The following is a 15,325-nucleotide window of genomic DNA, read 5'->3' as shown; positions in this document are numbered from 1 at the left end:
CCTATCATTTTATAAACAGGTAACGTATGAAAACATAAACATGCATTTTAACAACCCGACTTGTAAGTTCATTACTCCGAAAATTTATACTCTTAGTCGTATTATTTGTGTGCAGAGAACATACAATATTTGTTAAATGTGTTAAATGTTTGTACGTTTGATTAGCTATGAAAATGTGTTGTATCTGAAATTCTGGAAATGGAGATATGCCTACCTGTAGGAGGGTACGGCGTGGTAGGAACTTCAGACGGAACGGCATAGTTTCTGATGTAGCTGTCGTGTGTGAAGCTAGCCGCACTCTCGGCTGCGACCATGGCCGCCGTGACCCTACGGTCGTCGGCGGGGCTCAGGTACTGGTGGTGGTGAGGATCCACGTGGTGTCGAGAAGTCGAGGAGTACGGTGAGTAGTTGGGCCACGTCTGCGAATAAGACTGGTGGCAAGAGACGGCGGGATCCGAGGAGGTCCCAGGGGTCCCTGAAGAAGAGGAATATTTGCCGTACTCGGGGGTAGCACCCGAGGCGGCGGCAGGAGACCAGAAGCTAAGGGCTGCCGCAGCCTTCCGACTGTCTGTTCTGTTGTCCGCCAGGTTGTAGTAGGTGGGACCTGCGGTACCGAACTGGTCGAAGGCCGTGGCCGGTGGAGGATGGTGGCCCTCGACTGTAGGACTGTAGTTCCAGGGCTGCGACCCGTGGTGCGAATGCCTGATCACTCCTCCAGGCTGGTCGAGGTCATTGTAGCTGACTAGCCTCTTGGCCGGGATGTGTAGGGGGCCTGAGTTGCTCGTCACTGAAGACGGGGAGGTCGAGGACGTTGTGGTGGTTATGGGTGTGGAGGACGGGGAAGTTTTGATAGGGGTGGCCGTAGGCGGTGGCGGCGGTGGCTGCGGTGGTGGTGACTCCTCGTACAGGCTCCCGTTCATCATACTCCACCACGTTACCCCGGCGGTAGACCCGTTCGTCGATCCGGCAGCGCAGGCTGTCCCCAGGTTCGTGACGCCACCATTTTGGATGTCGTACAGGGCGGCAGCGGAGTTGTCGACCCCGAGATCGCCGATGATGAGGGTCGTCGTAGAGGCCGGTTAGGAAGATCGGAGGGAAATCCGGAAATCGGTTCGGTTTCGGAGAGAGGAATTTCGTGAAGAAATTCACAGGGTGGTTTCCGACGAGAACGGACGGAGGAATCGTGGAGAAGTTGGTGGAAAGGAGGACAAAAACACACAAACAGATTAGTGCTTGAAATAAAACGGTGCGACAGTTCAAAATTGTATCAAATCCTTGCCAAAAACGTGTAGATTGAATTCATTTGTATAGGCGGCTAAGAGAGTGTCGGCGAGAAGGAGCGAGAGAGACGAAGAGACAGAGGGCATGCGCACTATGTGCGGGGGTCGAAACCGTTCAGTCTTTGACAGTGTCCAAGCTCCCTCGTTCCGATAAACACCGATATGTCACACAAAATTGTTTAAATAAATTTCTAATAGAAATTGAAGACAATATAAATAGTTGAGATTCCTCAATGAAATTTCATTTGGCTAAGCAATTTGTCAATAATTAATTACTGTCCAAAATCTGTGTTTCAGTGAATAATTATTGACTTTGAAATCAAAATTGTATTTTTCATCTTATAAAATTATACAACTTGTTATGCACAATTTAAGTAAACTAAATTTGTTTTATTTATTTTCTAAATGTTTTACTCGATTTGCAACCACTACAGTAACAAACTGAATGGAATATTACGTAAGCCACTAATATTAAGAAATGTCACCTCGATCACAAAACAGGGTTGGACGTCAGAAACTAGATCACCAAAGGGTGACCTGTAGTGGAGAAAGTCCGACCTGACGTCCGGTCGCGCACAAAAACTACTAACTACCACAATTCACAGAAACGGGGCCAGTTTTATGCAAAAAGCACTGAGTTTCGGTCCCATTCAAATTTATGTAAAGGGTGCCTATTGTCACAATTTCACTGGGGGTGGTTCGTTTTTGTCGGCGAGATTTCAGACGGAAATTTACAACCGTCGCATTTGTAGCACACTTCTACGCGAGCCCGGCCCTTCGCAAGAGCATCTTTCGCACTTTCTTGGATGTTTTGGAAGTGAACTGATTCGCGTATTCGGTTACGAGATAAGGGGTGATAGGCACCGATGCGCGATGTTAACCTGTGTATCGCACAATGGTGACTGACTGGCGGCCGTGTGTACTGGTGTGAGCCGCGATCGAGGCGCCTCTGTCGACCTCAGCAGGAAACATCATCTGCCTATCTCGCTCCCTCTCCGCGTTACAACGTGCAGCGTGCCCGCGCTCGTGCTCAAGCCCTACAAGTTCATTACCGAGTCCAAATTGTAGGGCATGTATCATCATTGATATACGTCAATATCACCAATCACTTTCAAAAGTATCTAAACAAATGAATTCAATTGTGAAAATGGTAAAACAAATTATTGCTAAATGAAATTAATTATAAAGTAAGCAATATAATACTAAATAAAACTATCATATATAATATGTTGCCTCATTTTTACTTCACCTCTTGCAACGAGTCAGCGTGCAAAATCCATTGATTAAATATAAATTCTTCACTATACTATTATAAACAATGAATTAAATTTTTAAATAACATTGTATATTCCCAACTGAAAAAATAAAATATAATTATCAACGAAAGTTTAAAAAAAGTTGTATATATTTCAAAAATAGCTAAAAAAATAAAACTTACTAAGGAAGTCGTATTGCATCTGGACAAACAATGTAAATTTTACATTTTAAGCTTCTGGGATGCTATAGGTTTCTGCATGCGTCTTGGGCATAAATACCCAGTTAGCTATAGTTTAACTTAATTACAAGCAATATATTTATTGCAAACTACCAACTAGTGTCGAGGGAAAGTTTTTACATTTTGGCCTTACAAACTGTAAAAAATATTTGAAATTCAATATAAAATTGGCTGGTAAACATTTCCCTCCCTGATGGTCAGTTTCTCCAAAATGGGGAAATGTAAATTTCACTTAAATTTCAGTACCTAATAAAAGGTGGATATTAGATTTTAATGAACTTAAGTGATAATAAATTGCGTTTTCATATAATATAGCTCCAAATCTTGTATATTTTCATTGCATATTATGCAATGAAAATATACAAGATTTGAAACTTAATACCTAATTAGCCAAATTCAGCCCCATTACAATTTGTATGTGTGAATTTTAGAGTAAGATATGGTGGCACACCTTTTTCTCCCATCTTTCACATCATTTCCGCTAAAAAAAACGGAATTTTTCTGCATCTACCGACTGACGAAAACAAAGTAAATAAAACTAATTCTCGTGATGACAAATTGTGACAGTTTTCCCATTCCTTTTCGTACTTCAAACGTTTTTCATTACTTCATCTTACATTTCATTACTTACTATTTCATCAAGGTATACCCAGAATATTTAGCAGACATTTAGGATTTCATTTTAGTGTATATTCAGATCAAATCTTGGTTTAGTTTTAAGCCCACTCACTAGTAATGAAACCTATAAACCCATCCACTTCAATAAAACGGAAGTTAAGTCTAACTTATTCTACCGTATCCACTATAATGGAACTAACCTAAAGTGTGTATAACCTTATTACACGAAACTGTCTTTGATATTCGGTTTATGTCTGAATAAACTTAGGAATGACGTACTATTACTAGTACAATCTCCGGTGTAATTAATACATTTAGTGCTTGTTCCTATATTTATTTCTTTATTTTAACTATATCAAAATATGCAATAAATCTCCTAAGAACGGTTCTGCGAGCTTTATAGCCTATAATTTAGATATCAATAATTAAAAACAGCAAAAAACAACAAAATATCTTCATATTTATTGCCAGAATTTATTTTGAAATCAATTTTCTAATTAGAATTCATACTGCTTACATCTATATATAATAATTTTTTAAATATGTGTAATATTAATAGCAAACGTACGCAATGATTGATTACGACAATTTGACGTAACTCATGCAAGTTTATGACAGTAAATTGAAGTTGCACCGTAACATTCTTAAACGAGTGTTTGATAAATTATGGAGATGTTGATTAATAAATTAGCGTATATCTTGATAAATGTTTATGATAGTAATCTGTGTCATTTGTAATAAAAATTCCATTCTCATTCAACCTTTATTTCAACTATAAAATTTAAAAATTTAGGGCAATAACTAGTTAGCTTATAGCTATCCTAAACCATTTAAAATCATGCTACAGCATGTTTAGATGGAAATCAAAACTAAAAATAATTCATTAGTAGGCCCTAATATGAAAAGTGGCTCGAAACCTTTTTTCGAGATGGCGTCAAATAGTGTAATATAAGTATAACTTATTCTAATTCCAGAATTCCAGTATATCTTAGTAGTTAATCAAAATAAACCATTTGAGCTGAATATATCATAAATCATGATTTATTTTGATGTATATAGATATATTTTATTGAATTACAGCCAATACAAAAATGGTTTAAGAACTTAGTTAACAGCAAATGTTAATATAGTTTATTCCGAATATGTCGAATTCTTGAAATAATACACTCTAATTTTCTTAAATGCTTGTTTTATTTCGTTAAAGTTTATATATCCTATATGAAATAACAAATCATTGTTAAATATGTAATATAAAATTATTTAGTGATGAACTAGTTCTGATTAAAGATACAACCAGGATTATTTTTAAAATAAGAATTCCAATGAAGATTTAAATATCGGTTTAACTCTTTCCAGCTCTAAAACTTTTGTCTAGTGGCTGAATGTTTTATGAGCCGGTAAAGGGTATTCAACTACCATTTAATCTTCGTGATCATTTACAAACAAAATATACTTTATATTAATCCTAGGTGCTCTGCGCAACATTCGTAGAAGAGGGTGAACTCGGGTAAAATCTCTATAAGTGACACTTCGGACCAAAACATTTTTTTTATTTTAAAAATTTCTGTAATTGCGTAATTTCTAGTCACAATACTATATTAACCGCTCCCTTCTTTTCTTAAGAGATCAGTTTCCGAGTTACAATATGGCTGATTATTTAATTATATATGAGAATATAAGTGGACAATAAATAGTAACAATACGCATTAACCATACGCATGGAATTAAACAAATAAAATGTCTTCAATGACAAATAAAATCAGATCCCAAACAAAATGACCAATTCCAAAAACGAAAATATCACGATAAAATTTGTTAGTCAACGAGTGCTCACCCAATAAGGTCAGGCGGCTATATGACGTATATCATTTTCGTCATGAAGGCTGGGTTATTTGCATTATGATTTATACTGATCATAACTCTTTATAACATTTTACCAGCATCTAAATCATAAGACTTTTAATCTGTTATTCATGAATAGTAATCATTCTTATATGCAAAATAAAAATAAATGATCAGCGGGGTGGAGTAACAACTTGCAATGTTACAATATTGATTGTAAACAACCAGAGCAATTTTCGAATAATTACTAATAAAAATTCATGAATATTCATGTCAAGGAACGTCTAGATAGTCTGGTAATTATATTTACCATGCGTAGTTGTTCACGGTGTCCAGTATTAATGAGGTGAACAAATTTATTGGTTTCAATGATGCAAGAACAAATTACAATGTTATCAAAGCTAAATAGAGGTTACGTAACGCAGTACACATTATGTGTTTTATCCAGAAGGCTGGAACTCTGTGCCATAGACTGCAAATGAATTCTCTTTGTACCTTAGGTACCAAGCGATATAGAGGTTGAGGTGTCAATAAAGTCAGATTTTCAGGACGAACATTTCGATTTAAATTTCCTACACATGTTGTTATGATAAATAAGTTAAAGAAATAACGAACTGATGTTAAGGTCTATTGTTAAACATTTTTCATGCTCGTCTTGGCATACTCAGGAGCAATTTATGATATAGTTGTCTTGTACTGTGAGTTTTTTAATAGCAATAACCATACGCAGAGGAATCTTTCTTGTGGAAAGCCATAATCAATATAGGTTATACAAATTCCAGCGAATGAATTCTGTAATTTCCTAATAATTAGTAATTCAACTACAGAAGTTATTTATAATATAAAATACATTTTGCATAAGAACGAGTCTTTTTGAAATGAGTTTCAAAACATATAATCATATATTGACAAGATGATTAAGTACGATGTATTATGTTTGAAGTTAAATTGTGATCTTTTTAAGGGCAGTCTCTTTGAGAATTTTAAGCCCAGCGTATTTATTTCAATTGGAAATCATTACATTTTTAGACAGACAATTCAAACTGTTTAGTTTCCAAATAGTGAATTCAATATTCGTCTTTTATAGAAACGGTGTTAATATAGCAAAACTGATCCAATAATCATTTAAATTACAAGGAATGTGATTGGTAGCCACATTTGAAATATATTCTAGGACGCGACTGTTAAATATTATATAAAACTTGCGAGTGTATTAAGTGTCCCGCCGATTTTAGTCGAGAGTTATAGCTTCACAGAGTGATAATTATTTGTTTATTTTTTTAAATTTAATTTTGTTACAAAAACAATTAAAAAATGCAATTTAAAAAAAATTATATTCAACTAAAAATATAATTTCATTAAGTCAAAAATCAATAAAATGTAGTCTTTATATACGCTGGGTGTTGTGACACTGCGTGTTCTTCCTTCAGCAAAATATTTTGCAAAACTCACATATTTCGTTTTTTATATGTAACTTCACGTAGGACTATAGAATAGTAAGTAATGAACAACAAAGTCAAAAAGAATTAAAAAAGCACCAGAAGCCTGTTTAAACACCTTTGACAATTTTGAAACTTTTGAAATTTATTGTTATAGACGAACTATTTTGTACCGATGTCGCTAATATTCAAGAAGAAACTTATAATAAATGATTATAAAAGAAAATACCATCAAAGTCATATAAAATATATGAATAGTATGCCCAACAGAGAAACTAAAAAAATACGATCTTAGAAAGGCTAACATAAATCAGATTGGGGGGGGGGGGGCAAACAAAGTAAGTTTTGTAGCAATATTAGACTAAAAACAACATATCAAATTAATCTAAGTAGGGGGAAGCAGAGTGCAAGACATCCTCGGTTCAACGGTCACAGAATAACCCTTTCTTTTAGTTACCCTACTCAGAAAAACTACCCTTCTTTGATACTTCTTATTAATTTTGGTATAATTTACTGCACCCCACAGACCGTGAAATCAAACACAATCTAGAGGGCGCCCTCAGAGCCTCCTTGACATGGATTAGCAGGACTGTTGCTCAGTAAATAGTGTTCCTTCGTCCCTCCCCCCGGCGCTAAATCACCCCAACTCCCCACCAACCTCCCCTCACGCGCCATCAGACATTCAATCCCCTGTCCATTTGTTTGGCCCTTGCCCGCCTGTTGCCATGTTGTTTTTGGCACTGATGTCGATATTCGATCCAGATAGTTTTCATTTATTTTGAAAATCTTACGATTTCATTTCCACGAGTAAAACTAATTTAAATATGATAATTTTGCTGTTTTATATGCTTCAACTTTATAATGCTGGGAATTTTATAATGTTAGTTACAAATATAATTTATAGGTTTTTAAAGCCGGTACTGTTCACAAATTTAATTGCCGATGATAAATGCAATATACGTATCAACAGTAATAGTTTGTAATTCTGCTCATAATTTGAATTTGAGATTGTCCAAACGTAGCTTGGTTGAGATAGTTTTAAAAAGTGTTTACGATCTTTTAGGAACAGCTTTTAAAATACCATTTCTGAAAGCAAGACATATTTAAAAAGTTGCCTTCAGAATAGTTATCTGAAAGGTTTGTAACCAAAATAGCACAAGTAAAACACATTGAACCTTCTTAAGTATTTAAAGCGATATTTCATGAGTCAGACACTTATCGTTAGAAGTTGAACTTCTCAAATTTTGTTTGGTTTTCTTGAATTTTTTAAGAGTCATTCAGCAAATAATCTGTCTAGAGTACATTTCAAGATCACAATAAAAACTTTTTCCATGCACATCTTTCAAAGTAACAGACATCTATGCTATTGGGCCAAACACACACACACACACACACACACACACACACACACACACACACACACACACACACACACACACACACACACACACACACACACACACACACACACACACACACATATATATATATATATATATATATATATATATATATATTAAAAAGTGGACAGTTAAAGCCCTCCATAATCTCTAACATAAATCAAAACATGATGAGTAATTATGCGGCGACCGAATAAGGTTAATGTTTATATTTATGTAAATTATATAGCATAAATTTCAACTTATTATTAGTTGTTTAGTTTTCAAACCAATGAAATATAATTCGGTTTAAATACGCATAGGTATTACAAACATGTTAACTTTTATTTCTATTTCCAACAAGGATTATATTACCATAATAATCATTTGGCTAGTCCATATCCCCTCGAGGGATGAACACTCTCAGTTCTCTACTTTATTTCTTTCTTTTTTTAGTTATAGTAGTATATATTTTCGTTCTCAATGCAAACTTTTAATGGATTTAAATATTTCCTAAATAATCTTAAAACTTTACTTTGATCTGATTTTAGAACAGTTATTGTGGTAAACAATATTGATTACGCTTTTCAACCGTTCTATTGCTTTAAAAAACGTATCAAATTTTTTTTTAATAAGTATTTAGGTAAACATTTCATTTTCAGGTGAGTATTAATCTTCAAATCTGAATCGTTTAATATATGCAAAAGGTTATATGATGGCATTTTTTGAATACAAATTTTAGCACTTTTTACAATACAAATCTACATGCTCATATAAAATTGGTATAATAATGGAATATGTAACTACATTTCTTTATGTGGACACGATGACGCCCCAAAATTGAATGTAGTATTGTAATATACTAGAAAACTATTTTACAAAACATTAAAAGGCATTATACTTTGTTGGGGGGATAGAGTACAACCAGGTTCAGTTTATTATTACTTGCAGAGGTACCAAATTAAGATTCTGAAATCGACATTCTTGAACTGAATTAAACTTTCTACTCGCTTTTCATGGACATTCAAGGCGAACTATGGATTATTATGAATTCTTAATGTTACAAAACAAATCAAACATACAAAATAGACTAAATAGAGATTATTTCAAAACATCCCAGAACATAGTCTTAGTACAAGGGACTGAGTCAAATTATTATTAATTTAGAAAGTTTCCTAAATTATACTGAACAATATAAAAATAAAATTCTAAATACATAATAAATACTAAAATATAATCCGTATACGACTATTATAATATAGAAGTTTTCTTTACAAAATATCAATTCTGAGTACCCACCTCACAATGAATTAAGTAAGAAGTACTACACTGAAGAATACTTGTAATTTGAAGTGTTACTTTACTTGGTATTGTTTTAAGTGAAATTTAAATGTCTGTTCACATAAACTTAAAAAATAACATAACCAAATATTGATATTGCAACCGAATCAATAAAAAAAATAAAGCATTTTATAAATATTGATTGTTTCTTATTGGTTTCAGGGCATTTTTAATACATCCAGTAACAATAATAAATAAACCATAAAAATAAATTCAAACCCACTTTCAACTGAAGAAGGTCAAGTGAACTACAACGAAACCTCGCTTGCCTTTCTCTTGCAACCTTCCCGTAGTACAGTCATGAACAAGAGTTTAGGGGCAGGACCAGCTTGTCAGTGGCGATGCCTAGACAAAGGGCGGGCTGACATTTTGAAAATGTCATCAAGTGCGATATCCAGCAATAATAAAACAAAAAGTTTTGTTAGGTGGCGCATTGTACCAAGTAATTACCATAATTTAATAATAATTGTACACATCAAATGTGTATTTTTGAATAGTGTTAAATTACACGTGGAACAAAAGCATGTACGTACTATTTTCACACTTTTAAAGACGAATAAATTAAAGTTTACTAATTTATTGGTAGTACTTTGGTATTCAGTTTTTTTTTTTTTTTACTAAAAACAAAAACTCAACCTAAAAATTACAAAAATGACCTAAGTCTTGAGTTACTTGACTTTGATAATTGTCCGATGGCAAGTCGAAAACAGAAAATATAAGGAAGAGAGGAAATGCGAAGAAGTAGACCAAATATGAGATGTATTCTACTTTTTCTAGGTTAAAAACAATACAAATAAAATACTACCATCATTAATAAGAAATTAATAATTTTCATCATAACTTTCAACAAGCGTAGGAGCACAAAAACTATATTTCAAATAACTTTTGCCGCCTGTAGTCTTAGAAATTATGAGTTAAAATACCATCAATTAAATTAACAATAAACATCATTCGTTACTTCAGGCTGATTACTGGTAATTTATTGCGAATTGTCAAGTAATTAGGATGCGAATTACATGTAATTGCTAAGAAACTCGCCCGTGACACGTGTAATTTAGAGATAACGCAAGCGGCTCCTCCGGTGGACTTCATGTTTAATTAATTTTGTAAACATGGAATTCACCGGAAATCACATATTCTTTACATTTCCTCTGTTTCCTGCAGGTTTTATTAAGATTCCACGGTCAGAGCCGGACGGACCACCCTGCCGCGACAGCATGCACATATGAAATGGCCGCTGGAATTCCAAGAACTCGAGGAATCCAAATACACAGAGCGATAAATAAATAAATTTCAACTAAATTACCTGATTTGAAGAGGTGAATGAAGCTGACAAGCGGTTAGAGCAGAATGGGTACTTATTTCAATTTGTGGTTTTACAAACAAGAACTGTTCCACTTTAAATGGTAATAAACGAAACCCTGTTTACTAAATTAAAATGGATTAATTACGCCGATGTTATATGTCATCGGCATATAAGGGGGTTCGTTTTTGAAGAATTTAGAAACCACTACGTGAGTAGTAATACATTTTCCACGCATTGTTCCAGGAAACTTTTTACCAATATGTGCTCGATTTGCATAACCTGTTTAATACCTGAAGAAAATGTGTGTACACGTTTTTAGGATTAAACAATTCATAGTATTTTGTAAATATAAATTTTATCATTCTGTGTATGCGCTTCGAAAATAATTGAGAACGTAAAATCAATTGTCTAAAGTGATGATTTTTACACACCTAGGTGTTTTATCGTTAACCTTGCCAGGAAATGGACCCGAGCAGATAGTCAATAACAATATCATTGAATACCTCTGGAACACACCAGCAATGTGTTGTTGCTTTGTGCTCAGAGATGAGGTAAGAGATGAGGCAACATGGATAAATAACACTAGGTTGTGAAACAGTAGATAAATAATTGCTAGTTTTGCAACGTACCTTCGACGCTTGCCAGGGTGATGGAGGGGTACAAGCAGTGCAACCTGCGGCATCACAGAGCATCAGTTGGACAGAACAAAGGAAACACTGCAGATTCAAATATATCCAATTAGGCTAAAGTACTTTAGTCCTTGAGCCAAGGTCAACTAAAAGTAAACCCAAATAGTTTACAGGGAGCTACGGAAACAATATCTTAAAATAACATATTTAACTGTATTAAAATTTATGTTAAAAAAATAAAACATGTTCTTTTAAGCCTTAAAGTTAATGAACAGTAAAAACTAGGTAAATAAGGCTTTTAATCAGGTAAGTTTACTGCATTATGAATACATTACGCATGGCGAATCGATTGTTTAGCCTCTTTACCCAAGTCGGATACTTGGGTATCCGCGTTTTGTATTTTCAATACTTCCAAACTTTAAATATTTTGAGTGTATAAACTACAGTAATAAACGTAGTGGATTCTAAAAAGCGCTGAGGAAGGTTCTGAGAAATAACCTCAAATCATGTTTTATTACTACTACACATAACGATTAATTTAAAATAAATATTATTAAGAGTTTTTCAGGAACACAAAGTCTATTTTCATAAGACGCAACAGCCAGAATAACGCCCTCCAGTAAATGTAAGAGTTTTCAAAAATATATTTTAAGCAAGGAAAGACAAGGAACGGTGCTTTCTTTTAATTTACCATTCCATAGTCCCTCCTTGGCGTGTAATTAAGGAACTAAGTCGTGATTTAACGTTACAAATGAGAAATCATTACCAGTATTGATTAGTTTAGGTATATTAGTAGACTATAATTGTTTCTATAGTGTTACCATATATACGTTACTCTTAAGTGACAAATACGATAACGATCCCTGTGATCCAATATACCACACCCGCTTACCTGTTCTTTATAATTCATATGTATATAAGTGTATATGTAGTATACGTATTTTCAAGGGTCCCCCTGTTCCTGCGTAAAAGCATTTTCATTATTATTCATAATAACCATGTAAATAATGAATAATATGACATTTTCTAAGGGGTTTTTGTCATTTTATAGTGATATTGGAGAGGTCTTTAGTGCTATTGAGTTATATAATTTTCACATTCTAAAAAATATTTATTTCTATAAATGTCCAGTAGGAATGAAATTTGAATGTTTACTGGAACACTGGGTACTGCTGTTTCATTAAAAATATATTAAATGATTTACTGGATAAATTTATTAGTGTGTTTGTAGTTTGTGTGGGTTGTATATCATACTGAACTTTATATATCAATCTGACAGTACCGAAATACTACTACGTGTCAGTTTTTAACCAAGGGCGTTAACAACGTAAGAATGTTTTGCAAAAAGTTTAGCTCTGGCATGTGTGAACCTCCCCACCTGTTAGTGAAGTGACAGTGATGCAATGCGGACTCCACGGCGAGGCTGGACCTTACGGCTCATCACAGGAAACCGAGGACGTCTTCTGAGGCCCTCTCCTAAAACAATGATATTGTAGTTGGATAAAATAGGATATACATACAGGACATATAGGGGGATGTGACAGTTGTGTGTACTCTCATAGGGAGTGTTAAGTTAGGTCACTATTTTCGTATTGTTTCCTAACTGTTTTGTAAAAATTTTGTTATTATATTAATTGGATTTAAATGTAGTATTTATCGATAAGATCATTGTTTCGGTTCCACATGAAAACATTGTTGTTTCTGCCATGTGTCGTTAATAAATAATTAACTATGGTTTTTGTTGATATAACCTGAACTAATTACAGTAATGTTTTTACTTGTAGTTTAGGTTAAACTTAGTTGTAGGATTATTTTTGTAATTTCTTTAATATAAAAAATTGTTGAACTAGAAGTATGTACGTATAAAATGTTATTACAGACTTTTCATATACACTTAATAAGGACCTGAATAGTACTTAAAATAAGCATGTTGCTTATTTCACTCCATAACATGCCTTCCTACTAGCTTATTTCTTTATTGGAATTTTGATAGCCATAAATTGTAGTTTTTATATATCCATGTAAAAAAGCTGAATAAACGGGAAATGTTTTGTTGATTACATTAAGTTATTTTTTACAGGTAATCTATGAATATTCTACCTTTACAAATTCATAACTTTGTCACAGGGAGCATATTAACATATCTCGGCCTTATTTCGCGTTGTTCTATATATATATATTTCAATTTTGCATACATTTTCCATTAAATGTATGAAGTCATCATAAATATGTTAGTATGACATGACAAACCTTTTTCAGTCCATCGGATACCTTAAGAAGAACAACTCATCACTTTGCTCCAACTCTGTAAAGCCATTTAGATCATTAAAAAATCCACTATGGCCCTAATTCGTTACCCAATGAATCGAATCCTAGAGAACCAGTTCCCGAACGAATCTGCTTAACACGATCATTCCAATTCGCTGACAGTGCCACTGGTGACAAAGAATAACCATCAGGGTGCAGCCACCGCCACAACCGCCAGCCACAAACCGTCCATGGTAAAGAAAGGGAGAGTAATCGTTGAAAACAGCGGAAATACCACAAATAAAATCATTCCGCCACACAAATCTACGTCGGAAGGGTAGAGATAGGGTAAGGGGAGACCCTCGCATTTACATCAAGATGGACGACAGGGGTGGACCCGTACATAACGACCGGGTAATACTGACCTTATGTTGAGGAACCCATTTCAGGCTACCGTATCTATTACAATCAATCAACTCTTATTGTTGACCATTTTCATTGATAAGACATATTGTGTGCTGCTTATTTGTACTAAATATAATTTCAATACTATCAATATACACTCAATAAAGTTAGAATCTCATTCTTCTTGTCCTCTTCGATCTAATGTTTAATACTGTCTTGTTGTATTACTTTAATATATTTAACTTGTTTTCATTTAAAACGCTGTAAGCTTCTTCAATGTTAGCATTATTTTAAGTTGTATTCTCAGGAAATATGAAACAAAAGGCTGGAATTTACACGAAATAATACATTATGCTTTCTGTACTGCAATTCAAAAATACCAATACAACAATTGAAATGTATTTGTGCTGTATAGTGAGGGTTAGGGCCGGTCTGAAGTAAGGGAATCATAAAAATTGTTGCTAATCAATTAATCAATCATTTGAACAAAACTGAAACCAAATCAGATAACGATAAATATCATGGACATGATATCGGATCTTGTAACTGAGAACCCGCGAATGGCACACGCTAAAAGATGTTAGTCGAGTTGATAAAGGAAGACTGCGTGAGGACAAACCGAGGCAAGATCACTGGCCAACGCAACTCCAGAAGAAAAAGAACTACATTCGCCTCGCGGCAAGAAACTAATAAGTGGACAGGCAACATAGTAGCAGCCATGTTTAGGAATATATAAATGCAAATTAAGACGAGGGAGCGAATAGCGAAGAATTGAATAGCCGATAATAACCGGCACTGGCGAAACCTCGGACGGTTTCTGTTTCCAAGGTCACTCCGACATTCAATTACTCTCCTGAAGATGCCCGGTGGCCGCTCTCGCTCGCCACAAGACGCAAACTGTTCGGAAATTATAATTATCACGGGATAATTTTCAACTAAAACCACAACTCAGTGACCGTCTGAAACTGAAACGTTTCATTTCACGAGGAATTTCTTTCTCAGATGCCATCAATATAAATTTATGAAATCATTTTTAATTACAAAATGCCATACTTTTAATAATATTTTTTTCGCAATGTGCAACTTCTTTGAATTTATTCCTTTTATTTATACTTTTGCGCAGTGCTCTACATTTAAATAGGATATAGTTCAACATTAATTTTATGTAAATACTTTTAAAAATCACACATTATTTTTAATCATTATATTTACTTTACATTATTAATTTTATTCGCTTATTTTGCCGACAAATCTAGTAAAAGTCAGACACTGCTCAGTGGATCCAGAAACACAACCTCGGTAAGCGCTATTTCAAGACAACGTCGCCTGTGAAGTATAAAGAGG

The 15,325-nt window shown here is 34.2% G+C and overlaps 1 protein-coding gene across 2 annotated transcripts in view; it reads right to left on the bottom strand.

Annotated features, from left to right (window-relative positions):
• LOC124369801 (homeobox protein abdominal-B-like) overlaps positions 1-15,325 on the bottom strand; it is a 231,547-nt gene that overhangs the window by 27,201 nt on the left and 189,021 nt on the right. The window contains exons 4-6 of one of the 2 annotated variants that reach the window (XM_046827906.1): positions 12,708-12,805; positions 11,330-11,373; positions 215-976 (exon numbers count right to left, since the gene is read on the bottom strand). In XM_046827906.1, the coding sequence (XP_046683862.1) occupies positions 215-923 (709 nt within the window). In that variant the 5' untranslated portion in view covers positions 924-976; positions 11,330-11,373; positions 12,708-12,805. Of the gene's footprint in view, positions 1-214; positions 2,200-11,329; positions 11,374-12,707; positions 12,806-15,325 lie in introns of those variants that run through there. The other variant, XM_046827907.1, reaches the window with a different exon arrangement.

The sequence above is a fragment of the Homalodisca vitripennis genome, chromosome X, assembly GCF_021130785.1.
Source record: "Homalodisca vitripennis isolate AUS2020 chromosome X, UT_GWSS_2.1, whole genome shotgun sequence".
In the NCBI taxonomy this organism is placed as follows: Eukaryota; Metazoa; Arthropoda; class Insecta; order Hemiptera; family Cicadellidae; genus Homalodisca; species Homalodisca vitripennis.
Note: the sequence above shows the minus strand (reverse complement) of the source record. Positions and strands in the feature narration are given on the sequence as shown.